The sequence below is a fragment of the Sinocyclocheilus grahami genome, unplaced genomic scaffold (assembly GCF_001515645.1).
Source record: "Sinocyclocheilus grahami isolate Dianchi unplaced genomic scaffold, SAMN03320097.WGS_v1.1 scaffold1706.1, whole genome shotgun sequence".
Classification (NCBI taxonomy): Eukaryota; Metazoa; Chordata; class Actinopteri; order Cypriniformes; family Cyprinidae; genus Sinocyclocheilus; species Sinocyclocheilus grahami.
Genome location: NW_015506885.1, coordinates 61,952 through 77,090, shown reverse-complemented (window position 1 = coordinate 77,090; position 15,139 = coordinate 61,952). Strand labels below are relative to the sequence as shown.

Here is a 15,139-nt window from a genome sequence, read left to right as displayed (position 1 = left end):
GTTTTTTGAACATTAAAGCATGTCAACATATTCTGTTACACCAAATACACAAAATAATGATCTTTAAAATAGCATCATATGACCCCTTTAAGTACTGTCAAATTTGCATTTTAATTCTATACACTGCAAATTTCATTTGATATATTCAGACTTTCATTCCATATATTCAGACTTTCATTCAATATATTCATGTTTCACTCCATATATTTAGACTTTCATGTGTGATGTGAAGTGACGTGTGGCAAAGTATGGTGACCCATACTCGGAATTAGTGCTCTGCATTTACCCATCCAAAGTGCACACACACAGCAGTGAACACACACAAACCGTGAACACACACCCGGAGCAGTGGGCAGCCATTTATGCTGCGGCGCCCGGGGAGCAGTTGGGGTTCGGTGCCTTGCTCAAGGGCACCTCAGTCGTGGTATTGCAGGTGGGAGAGAGTGCTGTACATTCACTCCCCCCACCTACAATCCCTGCCGGTACGAGACTCGAACCCACAACCTTTGGGTTATGAGTCCGACTCTCTAACCATTAGGCCACGACTTCCCATTCTTCCCATATTCATTCAATATATTCAAGTTTCCTTCTATATATTCAGACTTTAATTCCATATATTTACATTTAATTCCATATATTCAGACTTTTATTCAATATATTCAAACTTTCATTCCATATATTCAGAATTTCATTCAATATATTCAAGTTCCATTCCATTCCATATACTCAAGCTATATGGTATAAATACCATAATTTCCTGAACGGCATGCCATAATATATATATATATATATATATAGTCACTTCTCTTTAACAGCTACCCAGTTTATGTAATTCAACATTTCTGTTACTTTAGGCACATGATTGTAGGTTTTGCATGTTTAGGATGATTGCAGTCCTAGGTGACCAATGTTGTGCATTTTCAGACACAAATAATGAGAATAGTAACTTGCTTTCTTGCAGGAGCAAGAAATGCCCATTCAGGAGCTCTTGAGTCTCTACGGTTACGGAGGCAGTGGATCACCTGAGGAAGAGGAGGAGGAGGAAGATGATGACGAAGAGGATGTGGATGGAGAGGAGGAGGAGGAGGAGGAGGATGATGAAGGAGAAGATATGGATAATGATGAAAGCAGCAGAAGCACTGGAGAACTGAAGAAGAGCAAGGTCTGTCCCATAAGATCCTATGTCCCATAATACAGTACATATCATGTAAATTAGTAATATAAAAATATTGTTGTTGAGCGCACAGGATGCATACACAGCAAAAACAACCTTCATTTCAATGTAACTGGGTTCCCAAAGTACTGGGAATTAAGTGTGATTTCCAGGCCTGAATTGAATAAGAGTAAGAAATTAATATGAATAAGAATTAAGACTAATTTCTAGTAATGGACAGTTCTAAAGTTGGGCAAATTACTGTTTGTCAGTGTGATCTCTAAAAACAGCCCTTTGAAAAGGTTACACACCAGCTATCACTAATAACTGGAAAAGTGAAGTCAACCTTTATTTAGCACATTTGAAACAACTGGGGCTTGGCGATAAACAATATCATAGCGAGATTGAGATTAAATTTATGTCTAACGAAAATAAGCTCTAGACATTTTTATGTGATATGGATATTTCTAACAGTCTATCACACAGTGTCTGCGACTCAATATTTGAGGACATGAACACATGAACTCTCCAGAGCTGCTCTGAGGGTCACTTCCCAGCTTTACACCGTTTCATTTGAGAAAGACTACCATCAAATACACACTGAAAGATCTTCACAAAAACCTGTCAAAATAAAAGTCCTGTTAAACTTGAATAATTTATGACAAATATATTACTAGCGTATACTAAAATATAATTCTTAAAGTAATAGTAATAATAGTTTTTAGGAATCTCATACAACCAAGGTATTTTTAAAATTAATTTATACAGTTCTGTTGTGCAGCATCTTGCTTGACAGTGAAAATGCAATGTTTTGTTGTAAATTAATTTATTTTGTTTATAATAAAATAATTGTTGAAGTTTTATTAATTCATTTCATTAGACACCATTTTTTATGATAAATTTGTATTGAATCTTATAACACAGAAACTTGAAAAAATAAAATGGATAAAAGGATTAAGGGGAAAATATAATGGATTTCATGGGACCCTAAATTAAAAGGTATCTTACTCTGAATATTGTGAATAAATATAGATATTGTATGAAAAAAATATATATATATTGTGATAATATTTTTAGCCATATCACCCAGCCCTAAATACATACTTCATCTATTTATGTACATTTTGAAATGGGAACTTAAAGGTGCCATAGAATGGAAAACTGTATTTACCTGGGCATAGTTGAAAAATAACAGTTCTGTACATGGAAATGACATACTGTGAGCCTCAAACACCATTGTTTCCTCCTTCTTATGTAAATCTCGTGCATGCAAAAGACCACTGAAAAATAGGCGAATCAGAACATAACACCGACTGTGACGTTACAGTTGGGATCACTAATATGTACACCCCCAACATTTGCATATACCTGACAATGTTCTAGGCCAGCCGGACCTGCACAGCCAAATCATCAGAGGTTCTGCAGGTATTGTGAAGAAACAAGCGAGGACAACAGTGAAAATGGCAGATCATGGAAATAAATGTTATGTTACAGGCTGTGCAGGGGATGTGAAGTGCAGGGATGGGTTGGTGTCTGTATTCAGAAAGGCACGGAAAGCAAATAACGCGCTCTAATAAAATAACACGAGCCACTAAAGGGACATGGTTAGCTGCTTGCTAACAGGTTACATTACAGTACATTCACTTACCACATAAACAGAGTAAGGAGCGATGACTGAGGACGATGGCGAATGATTTACAGATCCTGAGCACCACTGACAAGCATCTGATCTTGTAAAATGTGTGGTAAGTACTGCCCCTATAGTTTACACAGCACGTGCAATCACAAATCTCGAAAGTGAAAGTAAAACGCGATCGTGCATTCGAAAGCAGTTTCAACATTATTATTCATGACCCTTCCAAATAAGGTGATAACAGACCATTTCATTCTAGAGTCAAATCCTAGGGTTGTAAATGGACATGTAAAACCGTTTCTGGAGATTTTTTTGCCCTTACCTAAGCCACATACCTTCTATGTAGATAGCAGAGAACAATTTAAAATATTGTATCAATGCATTCTATGGCACCTTTACATTGGTTCTGTCCAACCTTATTTTAGAAGGATGTTAAACACTAGAATAAGGGAACTGTCCCCCTTTTTTTTTTTTGGTTAATGTTTGCTTATAGATGTAGCTTATATATCATAGATATGTAAATGACAACAGACAGTGTATGCGGTCCATTCAATATTCAATTATATTTGGAACAAGGTATGTTGATGGTTAAGCCCCATAACCCGCACTGTACTACCGGTGGACAATCGCTTTGTTTTATATCAAATAAGCAATTAATCTTCATAAACTATATAGCATTTGAAAACCATAAACTTTAAGATTCAACCTCTGAAGTGATTTTTTTCAATCGATACATTTTAGCGGAAATAAAAAAAGGAATGAAGCGGGTTTTTGGACTAGAGACATTAATACATAAGTAATGTAATGTAATAATGGCCAAACATGGTTTAACACAGATAACACCAACTACTATGGCCACCCTACCAGATGCACTTTTTCTAGCTGTCAAATTTATGGGAAAGCATTTTAGCCCCTTAACTGTCACCCCCATTTTTGAACATAAGACTTGAAAGTGCACTATACAAACTTAAATTGTTATAATTCATGAACACTTTTGAATACAGCCCTAAGGTTGGTCTCTTTTTAAAGAGAACAATCAGCAGATTGTTTATTTATTGCTTATTATTAATTTCAACAAATGAAACTATAAAAAAGTTAGTTTTAAGTTTATATTTACTGTAAAACAATGTACTGTACTATTTTTATTTTATTTTATATAAAATATTTTACAAAACAATTTTTAATCCAGAATTGCTATAAAATTAAAGCTCGTAAAAAAGAGGTTCCTATGCAAGGTTCCTATTCCTATTGTTTAGGTGTTATACTAAAAAAGCCACCAGGTGACACCCAAACTCCATTGATTGAAAAAAAAATGCATTTTACAAATGTAGAAATTTCTCTCTCAATATTGTTTCTATCACAAAGTAACCACCAAATGTGGAATCGTGAAACTCAATGTATTTTGTCAAAATTATAAAAAGTTTTGATTATAAAGATTTTTTTTAAAGTTTTGTAATATGTCACCCACCATAAGGGGGAGGAGACCTCAAAAAGATTTTGAAGAACCATTTCCATAGTAATCCACCAGGTGACACCCAAACTCCATTGATTGAAAAAAAAAATGCATTTTACAAATGTAGAAATTTCTCTCTCAATATTGTTTCTATCACAAAGTAACCACCAAATGTGGAATCGTGAAACTCAATGTATTTTGTCAAAATTATAAAAAGTTTTGATTATAAAGATTTTTTTAAAGTTTTGTAATATGTCACCCACCATAAGGGGGAGGAGACCTCAAAAAGATTTTGAAGAACCATTTCCATAGTAACGATTTCAAAATGGTTTCAACAGGATTTTGAGGTTTTAATCTTTCAAATGATATATAATTTATGATGATTACTAAAACATTTGATAGAGAAAAAGGCAACAAAAAAGAAAAACTTTTTGTGACAAAGGTCAGAACTCCTGTTATTGATTGTGATTGTGATTTTTTTGAGGTGCACTCTTGTCATAAATTGATCTATTACTGTTCTTACATAATTTGTAACAAAAAACTGGTGAAATATCTATTTAGGAGTCTTAGACCATTCCAACGATATATAGTTTATGATTAGATTTTGATTTAAATGTAATATAGTGAAATAAACTTAGATTTTGTTTCCCATTGATGGGACGGTGACAGTTAAGGGGTTAGAACTGCGTTTAAATAATTTTTTTTTTCAGGAGGATGATGCAAAGGTATCCACAGGAATGGTAAATGAGAGCTACTCCACTGACAGTCGAGTTTGTGCAGTGACCGCCTGTAAAACAGCTGAACTCATACGTTCACAGAACCATGGCTACTTTCAGAGTAAGAGACAGACAAGCTCCACTTGATACACATTTTATTCAGTATTTATCACCCCCATATAAGTTTGCTTAAGCACTGTTTTGACGTTTAATTTTTAGATAATGAAGTAGATGAAGAGTCAGAGGAGGATGATGACTATATTCCCTCAGAAGACTGGAAAAAAGTAAACACTCTTTGATCAGTATAGTTTTCTTCATGCTTTTTGTCTAATTTCCCATTAAATGTTTGACGTGTATGTTCTTAACAGGAAATTATGGTTGGCTCCATGTATCAGGCTGACACACCATCTGAACTGTGCAAATACAAAGACAATGAGAAAGGTAGATTTGACTTATGTTGATCAATTCAAATATCCGTTTGGTAGAATTATACTGCACCACAGGAAAATAAATATTTCTGGTTGTTCATATGACAATGTGCAGTTGCATGTTTTGCAAACATGTGCATGAGGCCTTTTTTTTATAGTATTACATTGGGTTACAAAAACAGTTGGGACCAATTATTGAATCCTTTAGGAAACACTGACTAAATATTTAAACTGGAAGGTTTTTGCTGGCACTAATGAAATGAGAACTGCATCAGTCATAGTATGATGTCATTTTTATAACTCTTCAATTATTATATGTTCTTTTAATTGCATGACTGTAATTCTAATCACTTAATGTTCTTGATTTCACATATGGAAATGGTTTACATTTTTGGAGGCATCAATAAGTTATACTCTTGTGATATGCTTTGAATCTGTGACTCCATCATTCACAGTGTATGAAAATGATGACCAGCTGCTGTGGAATCCTGAAATTCTTACTGAAAACAAGGTAGTTGAGTTTCTGACAGAAGCATGTCGACGGACGGGAGAGGAGACTGGAGTAGATGCTATTCCAGAAGGATCCCACATCAAAGACAATGAGCAGGTACTAAACAACTGCCTCTAAGATTTAATATTATTAATAATAATAATAATTTTATCATTTTATTTGTAATCAAATGCTGATTTGTGACTTAATACACAATACAAATTGTTTACTCCCCTCAGGCATTATATGAGTTGGTGAAATGTAATTTTGATACTGCTGAAGCTTTGCGAAGATTAAGATTTAACGTTAAAGCAGCCCGAGGTGAGCCTTACAAAGTTGGTTAAATGGCATTTTTCTTTGTCTTACATCATAAAGTTTGAGGCAGTAGAAAACATTCATATAATGCATACAACAGGCTGACAGTGTTTGTGCCACTTTCAGTGTAGTAAATCAGAAACTTATGACTCCCTATTCGGACGGGACTATTTACGGGGGGTCATTAGAGAAATTTGTGTTTCACAGACGTACTTGGTGATTTTAATCCCGTCTGATTCTGCCACGTTCTGTGTTTTTCTCACACAACCTCTGTAAGAATTCCAGAGCAAATTACCTACTGTTTTTCAGCAAACTCAGTGATCCTCTGAGAAAACTTATCCCGTCCGAATGCGAATGTCTGTGATTGCCGGTGATATTTTTTTCACAACGCGTTTCCTTGTGTGTTTTGGCCAACGTGAATTACTGTAGACGCTCTTACCGCACACATGTTTGATATATTTTCCTCCTGGCAAAGAAAATAAATAAATAACAATAATAAAATCAAGGTTTAATTTCTGCACTCAATTACATAATGGTTTAATTACATATGTGCCTTAAATGAAAATTAGACATGGGTTTACTACAAATAAATACAAAATGTAAATAGTTAAACTAAAGTAACCATACATTAACATGGTTTTGCTATACTAGCCATTTAGCTTCACCAAGGTATTTGTAGTAAAACTGTGATTATAGTGGTAATCAATCCGAATGACTATACGCAATGCACGCATACAGAGCGTGTGATCTCTGAAATGCCCAGATGTACAAAACAGATCCTCCCACCTCTGTAATAAACATGGAGATGTTAGTCCTGTCCGAATTGGTACATGAAAATCCCAGACGTCAGGTGACACGAATCGAAACTCAAACATAGTTTAGAAAACTAGTCCCGTCCAAATAGGGCTTAAGAGAACTTATGAAAGACCTGAGTGTATGTAACACGGCATGACCGCAACGTCACGTTCCCTTCTCAGGTAATCGAGGTTATGTCAGTAACTGGAGACATTCCTTTTCGAGAGAGTCTCTCGACGTTGCGTACAGCATAAGCTGATCGCTTTGGGGAATGTGTAACTTCACGCCATGTTACTGCAATGGGTGCTCAGCATAAGTGGAGACGTCAAATAAACGCACCGACACTCAACAGCAATCGCAATGTATGGTACAGCCACTGTACACAAGTACACATAAGCAGCACATTCCAGACAACAGCTTCTAACCGGAGCTAGACATGCAGTTGTGGAGCTTACCGGTGCCGCACTTGCAGTGACAGCGTGTTTAACGTTGGCAAACTCTGTCGAGTAGCCAGATGCGCAAATTCCCTAAGTCTAGGCTAGATGCCAGACTGAGTCACTCGCTTGAGAGAGGGGATCTCTTCTCAACGAAATTAGACATTCAGGTCCCGAGAACCAGGGCAACGTGTGCCCTGTGCCTCAACGTATGTCCGTCCTGCGATTGAGATGGCCGGGGAGACAGACAGAAGGTGCTGGTCTGCCCACGTCTACAGGCTTGTCGCAAGCTTCAGAAGAGGGCGAGAACTGAAACCGCCTTGGCAATTATGAATGGCACAGCTGCCATGTTGTCCATTCGAACGAGAACATGCTTGTGATGGACCTAAGTGTAGAAACACTTAAGAGACATGTGAACTGCTCCAATCACCAGGGATGTCATCATTTACTATTTCACTGTGTCTGTCCAGGCACGGAATGCCGGGCAACCATCGCACAAGGCTGCTGTTTTTGTAAAAGGCTGTGCTCCTCCATAGGGCCAGCACTTCTAGGTATTTGCGAGTCACAAAGATGTGTGTTGAGCTCAAGTGTGGGACCCGTGCAGGAATTCATGCTTTCAATCATAGTTGAAGCGGTCACATGTGAAGCAGTCCCAAGCTGCCAGATAAGACAATCTGTTACAGTGCGAACAGTCTGAGGGAGTATTCTGATAATGCACTCGTAACACTGGAGCGTTTTGAAGCCTGCACTGAAGTAAGTATTACACCGTTGAGATGAGGCAATCTGTGGCTTTTATATGGAACTCGTTGTCTCTTTAAGGAAAGGAAAAAAAATTTTTAGCGGACCTAGTGGAGACCTGCAGCTCTGAGAGGGAGGGAGAGCCTGCTGAAGTGCTGTATGTGTGTGTGCACATCGGAAAAGATATAAAGAGGTGAAACGCTGCACTTTAAAAACTATGTAAAAACAGCTGTCATAGACAATATGGCAATTGCAACAAGAAGCGGCGAACCCGGCGCTTGGTGTACACTATCCGATGACACCTTATAACACTTCAGCCAGTTAGTAGAATGGGGCAAGTTCAAGGCTAGCGGCCGCTGAAACCCAAATAAAAAACTCAGGTTAACTCAGTGCTTAAGATAGATGGGGTGACTCTGCGCTCATTACTATTGGAAGCTAGCTGTGCTAGACAACATAACAACTGCATCAACAAGCAACATCCCGGCGCTATTTTAAACGGGACAGCGGGGTACTAGAATTGTAACACAGCCAACAGTAGCGATAGCCCATATTTAAGTGGGGGTGGGGGGGGGGGTAGTTTCAAGCATAATGACTGTAACCCACAGGATAATAGCAGCAAGACAAATCATACAGGGGCACTGCCACTGTAATCACTGCAAAGACTGGTACATAGAAGGGACCGATGCGCACTATGGGAACATGCGCACTAAGGCTGCCCCAATATAGAGTGAGTGAGTGAGTGGCAGCTGCGCTGGTGCTGTCATCTTCATGACGTCATTCCCTAGCAGACTTAGTGGAGCCCCACAGCCCAGAAAGGGGGGCGGGCCTTCCCAGCCATCCCGGCTATGGGCACAAGCAATGACATGAATCATATAGCAGCGACTTAACTCAAGAAGCAGTAAAACTGGTCTACCTTGAGCGAGCACGCAGACTTGAAACGAAAGACCCGGGAAGCCATTAATTAAGAAACATGGCATTTTTTTCTGCCAAGCCCATCCAGCCACTGAACACATATATCCCTTTAGACCAAGACGAGGCATGCCTCTCGTATAGTCAGCTTGCACACCAGTAGTTTGTTTTTGAATGTTTTATTTTTTTTGGTACGCTCCACATAAATGCGGAAAGTGCGCACAGGGCAGGGAGGGGCTCTCCCCCACTGCGCACTTGCCCGAGTAAAAGCTGAGAGAGATATCACCTAGGCTCTGAACGCTGTTGAGAACACCTTGGATATGTAATCCTTTCTTGGTTTAAGCACAACTTACAGTCATTAGGTCTGAAAACCATACATGACTCACTGACAGAGAGAGCATGCATATCATCCACTTGCTTAACAGAAGCAAGTATAAACAATGGCACTGTCTTAAGGGAGAGAAAAAAAATTGTGATAGGTTACAGATAGGCTAGTATCTCCTGTATTTTGTCTTCCAGCTTGTCACACTGTACAGTGGAACAACCATAGGAACAACCACAAAGACACAACAACCACAAAGACAATCAGTGATAGTGCCTGCAATAGTGACAGTGAAACAGAGAGAAGAGTAAAATAGCGGGTAAACTTTACTGTCGATCCGACTATAATGCTTTGCGACACGTTCCTCATTCTGGGAACGAATGGCATTTCGGCCATGAGTTCTCTGGTTTCACAGCTGGCTCAGGCTCTATACAAGAGTCTGTAGCTGGGCTAGATTTACATGCAGTCACACATAGCTATGCTAGCTGTAACGCCAGTCAATATAGCAGTCAATGTAAGCAACATTACACATCTGTATGAAGAGAGTGACTCAGCCGGTGCTCATCACAGAAAGGCAATGCATGGCGGCAACACCAGCATATAGCGGTCAGTTTTGGAACATGCCATGTCATGAAGCTCTTATCATCTTTGCCTTACAGACATTAAAAATATATCTATAGAGAGTGAAATGTCTACTCTGCTTGAGCACTTATTCGGCTATGTACAGTATGCAATTAAAGGCTCATTATAATGATTTAAATGGTTTATTAATAAACGTGCGATTAGTCGACTAATGCTTCACATGAACGACTACTAGTCGACCAGAAAAATCCTTAGTCGAGGGCAGCCCTAGTATGAATCCAACGCGGTGTCCGGTTTTCCCATCTCAACTCGTTATCTCTAATGAGATCACGAGCCGATCGCGCTTTTCAGATTCTAAACATCCATGTGAGACACACGCGCATGTAAATGCCCACATCATCCGTAAACAAACGTGAAGAGTTCATCCCAGCTACTTTTTGTTTCTGGAAGAAGACGCGCTGACAGGAATAACCCAGAATTTACCTCAGAAGAAGAAGAAGAACACAACGTGATGCGTTGCGCAGCTAGATACAGTGGAGGATATCACTGATGAGTAGCCCAAGATTACTTGCATCTGTTGTTATTGTGTTATTGTGACTAACTTGTACACATTTTATTAGTTAGACTTTTCCCAAACTATAATTTCTGACTACATGTATGAAATCAAGTGAAACATTTTGAAATATGTAATTTCATTGTCTAAATGTCTCACAACGCCAGGATGTTTGTTTAATTTTTTAAAGGGGTCATATGATGCGATTTAAATTTTTCCTTTCTCTTTGGAGTGTTACAAGCTCTTGGTGCATAAAGAAGATCTGTAAAGTTGCAAAGACTAAAGTCTCAAATCCAAAGAGATATTCTTTATAAAAATTAAGTGTCAACCACGCCTACCTAAAACGGCTCGTTCTAACACGCCCTAACATGTCTACGTCACGATGTGGGAAGATTTTCATAAGGCCGCCCAAATGTACACGCAAAGAAAGAAGGCGTAAATTTTATTTTCGCTGTAGTATTGTTGTTGCTGCCGCCGCCATGTCATGAAGGTGCTGTGTTTCGTTGTGAAAGCTAAACTACTTTGGTTGGCCTTCCAAAAGGGGACGATATCCGCTTCGTCATGCCTGGAGCTGATCCGTGATGGTCGCTGAGGAAATACATCAACTTCGCGCTGTCGATTGCCGGATCGGCTTTCACCGTGGACGAAGTGGAGTCCAGCCCGGGGTCGTCATATGTGGTTGCCACAAGCCCGCTGGCCACTCCTTCGTCGAATTCGCCGGCCGCGCCTTTCTCAAGCCCGCCCGCCTCTGCTCACTCAAGCTGGCCTCCGCATACTCTAGGCCACCGCTCACTCAAGGCCGCGGTGTGTGACGCTGTTTCGTTGTGAAAGCGAAACTACTTTGTTTGGCCTTCCAAAAGAGGACACGACTAGAAATCAGTGATTAAGTTGTATTTACAACACTGTTCCAGAACAGTTTAACCCAAATATTCAGATGTGTCCAGTGCATTTTATGGAGGACTGTTTCCTGATCCTGGTAGAGTAGACTACAATGCCAGCTGTTCTGACTCACAGACTGTAAGTAAGTTTTTTTTATATTTAAAGAATTTGCCACTGACGATTCAAACGCGAGTTTTTTTACGTGGCGCGATGCAACGCAACGCGTAAAAAGACAGTATAAGTCATTATACTATATATATTATTATATTATTACGGATTATCCGTAATTATGTCCCCACTGGATGCAACAAATGCCTCGTTTATAATGGGTTTTAACGTTTTTGGCTCGTCGCTCCGGACGGACAGGGCATCACAATATCGTAAGAGACGTAACACTTCCGTCACACGCTTGAGGTATTAGGCCAATCACAATGCACTGGATAGCTGGCCAATCAGAGCACACCTCGCTTTTCAGACCGATGAGCTTTGTAAAAATCGACACATTTCAGAAAGGCGGGGCCTAGAGGAGAAACAATAATGTACAGTATGTGGAAAATAATGTGTGTTTTTTTTACCTTAAACCGCATAAACACATTTCATTACACCAAATACACAAAATAATGTTCTTTTTAGCAGCATCATATGACCCCTTTAACATAAAAAAAACACAAGATATAAAAGTAGTGTGAGTGTTAAAACTATGAATGAATGTTTGGCACAAAGCTGTGTTACTGTTCAAGTCTCAGTGTTCAGATCAGTATGTTCAGTCATGTGTTGACCTTGACCTACACTGTGTATATTTTTATTATACTGTGTTGTAAATAACATACAAATAATGATCAAAAACCCACATTATTTTACTCTCCTCACTCTTTCTTACCTGCCTCAGTCACATTCATATTGATGGCCCATTATGGGAGGCCCTTTGTCTCTTAGGTGTGAATCACTAAATATTCATGGCCATTGTCACTCCCTCGCATAAGGGCATTCTATCACAAAACATGTTTTACAAATGTTAAATCAATATATTGTTTTCTGTGAATGAGTAAACAGGATCATTTTCACATAATTTTGTACCAAGAACTCTAGTCTACCACATCCAGTTCTCAAAAGTCTTGTGAACAAATGTTCTGTATGTGTTTTATAGCCTTATTTCAGCGACTTAAAAATTTTAGTTTTTCACTAACCACACATAAACATTGTTTTCTCAAAAACACAAACATATACTTTCATGCTGCTCACATATTATTTTAGCCCAGTTTGTGCTGAATACACTGTTCTTTAGACATTAATATGTTTTTAAGATACTGAAAAAACACAAATGTCAGGGCACATCAAAACTTCTCCAGGGCCCCAAAACACCCTCAGACCCCAGAGGGTTAATGTATACAGTCGAATATGCAATGTTGTTATTTTAAATTTGATTATTCAATCTCTGTACCTAAAAACTGTTAGACCTACCTAAAAAAAACTGAAAACACTGTTTATTTTAATTACTCTGTTGTATTTATTTATGTTGCTTGCATTTAGATTATTTGTTCTTCTTTTCTTTATTTTTATTTGACAATATAGTCCTTTGACTATAAAACCGTGATACTCAAATCAAACTCAAAGAAGAAAGAAACAGAGGCCCTAATTGATTAAGAAAAAAATCCACATTCAAATCAAAATAGCCAACTTCCTATTGGTCGTAGCTAATGACTGTAAATTAGAAAGTTGTCCGGCTTGATGAGAACAATATATGTCCTAAGTTTGGTGACTGTAGCTAAAACTAACCCCCCAAGTTTTGTCAAAAGGTGGTGCTATAGGGCGCCTCTTCCAAGCCCTTTTATGAGCATTTGCCAGTGTCTATCTATCTTTAATACTGATGTGTGTTGAGTTTCATGAAATTCTAAGCATGTTGTCTGCCTCAAAATCACCAGAAAATAATATTCAAGTTCGACACATTGCCATGCAACATTATTTTAGATATCAATAATCCCTTCACAGTTTTACATCGGCCGTGTTTTGACATTATTCTGATGAAGTTTGAAGCAAATCGAGTAAAACTAAGATGCTGAATTCAAAGCATTTTGAAAATGGCACACTTCCTGCTGCCAGTTGGTGGCACTACAACTTTGACTTCTAATAGTCACATCTATGTGATCGGCATCATACAACGAACAAACCACTGAAGTCTAATCAAAATCAGACAATGTGGATGTTATTAGACACTTCCTGTTTCTCATTTCTCGCCATAACTTCATCGCCTCGCCATGGGGAAACCGTTCGATATATCAAAAATCCCTTCGCAATTTAGCATCCCCAATTCCTTGAGATCATGTTCACCGAGTTTGGTGGCAATCGGTTGGAAATCCTCAGAGGAATATATCAAATTCCAGATTTGGTGCTTTGACTTTAGCACTAGATTTAGTAACTTTCAGACCCTTTTAGCGTCTTTTTTCCATAGAATATTCACACTGACAAACCTAGCGACTTTTTTGGATAAACCTTAGCTATGGTTCAGTTGGAAGATTTCGCCAGTGCTGTCCCACGAACACGAGGTCTGACTTTCCCGGAGAAATGTCACCTCTCTCGGCATTTGTTCTGTGCAGTGAGTGGCAGAGAAGCAGCGCATTCATTTGGCCACACCCCAGCCGACTCGTCAATAAATTTGTACAAAACAGCGTTTCCTAGCACCTGTCGCTTACTGATTGTTTGGAATTATAAATATGAGCGTAATTCGTCTGTTAATATCACATGCACTTTTTTGTTAGTTGTTTTTTTTTAGTTTGTTACTCAGACGCAGGCAGTGCGCTGCATGAGACAAAAAAGTAATATAGCCAAAACAAGCACATAGCCATCTTTAGTGTAGATGCATGTTGATTTTATCAGACGATGCCGCGATTATAAATGAGTGACTCCTGGTTAACATGTATTAAAGGGGTCATAGGATGCTACATGCAATTTTACAAGTTTGAATTTAAATGTGTGTTGGTAGTGTGTACACAACCACCCTATAATGATAAAAATCCACCCAGTGTTTTTTTTTATCTCGTTAAATGTTTTCCCCTTTCTCAAATCGAGCCGATCTCAGATGCCTGTCTGTGAGGCCCCTCCCACGATAGTTTGATTGACAGTAGCGTTTCAGCACAGACTGGACTGGTGTCTTACCTTAGACCCGCCCTGAGTGAGCTGTCATCAGTCCCTCTATTGTTTCACTGCTGGAGCAGATGTAGACAAGAATGACTCCTAAGCGATTGAGGATGGAATAATGAACATAGCAGTCGCCATTTACTCCCGACATCTGAGCCGCTGAACTGGCAGTGGATTTAGTTTCTGAAGGGAATGCACCCCCGATCTACATAAATGCATCTATGTTCGCGCGAATCATTCATGATCCAGCCTCATCTACAGAAGAAGTGAGTATAATGTTTTGTAATGAATCTTTGCAAATCACCTTTCCTAATAATGTGCTAATTAGCGAGTTTCATGATGAATGCGGCTAAAGTAAACAGTCTCTCTGAGAGCAGCTCGGAAGAGAGGGGCGGGGTCAGCAGAACTCATTTACATTTAAAGGAAAATGCTACAAAAACAGCTTGATCTGAAAAGAGCTGTTTTTGACAGGGTAAAAAAAGGTGTTTTTTTTACACTTCCATTGAGAAATTTTAACCAAACTATGTTACAGACTTTTCATTAAGACCCTAAAGAATCATATAAACTTGTGGAAAATGGGCATCCTATGACCCCTTTAAAAGGG

At 38.8% G+C, this 15,139-nt stretch overlaps 1 protein-coding gene across 1 annotated transcript in view; it reads left to right on the top strand.

Moving 5' to 3' along the window:
* The window catches only part of LOC107572148 (mesoderm induction early response protein 1-like), a 24,370-nt gene extending 16,018 nt beyond the window's left edge, over positions 1–8,352 (top strand). Inside the window, exons 4-10 of the mRNA XM_016258563.1 lie at positions 962–1,162; positions 4,950–5,076; positions 5,175–5,239; positions 5,324–5,396; positions 5,839–5,990; positions 6,113–6,194; positions 8,237–8,352. Coding sequence (XP_016114049.1) covers positions 962–1,162; positions 4,950–5,076; positions 5,175–5,239; positions 5,324–5,396; positions 5,839–5,990; positions 6,113–6,194; positions 8,237–8,352 — 816 coding nt within the window. The remainder of the gene's footprint in view (positions 1–961; positions 1,163–4,949; positions 5,077–5,174; positions 5,240–5,323; positions 5,397–5,838; positions 5,991–6,112; positions 6,195–8,236) is intronic.
* Positions 8,353–15,139: the final 6,787 nt, after the last annotated feature.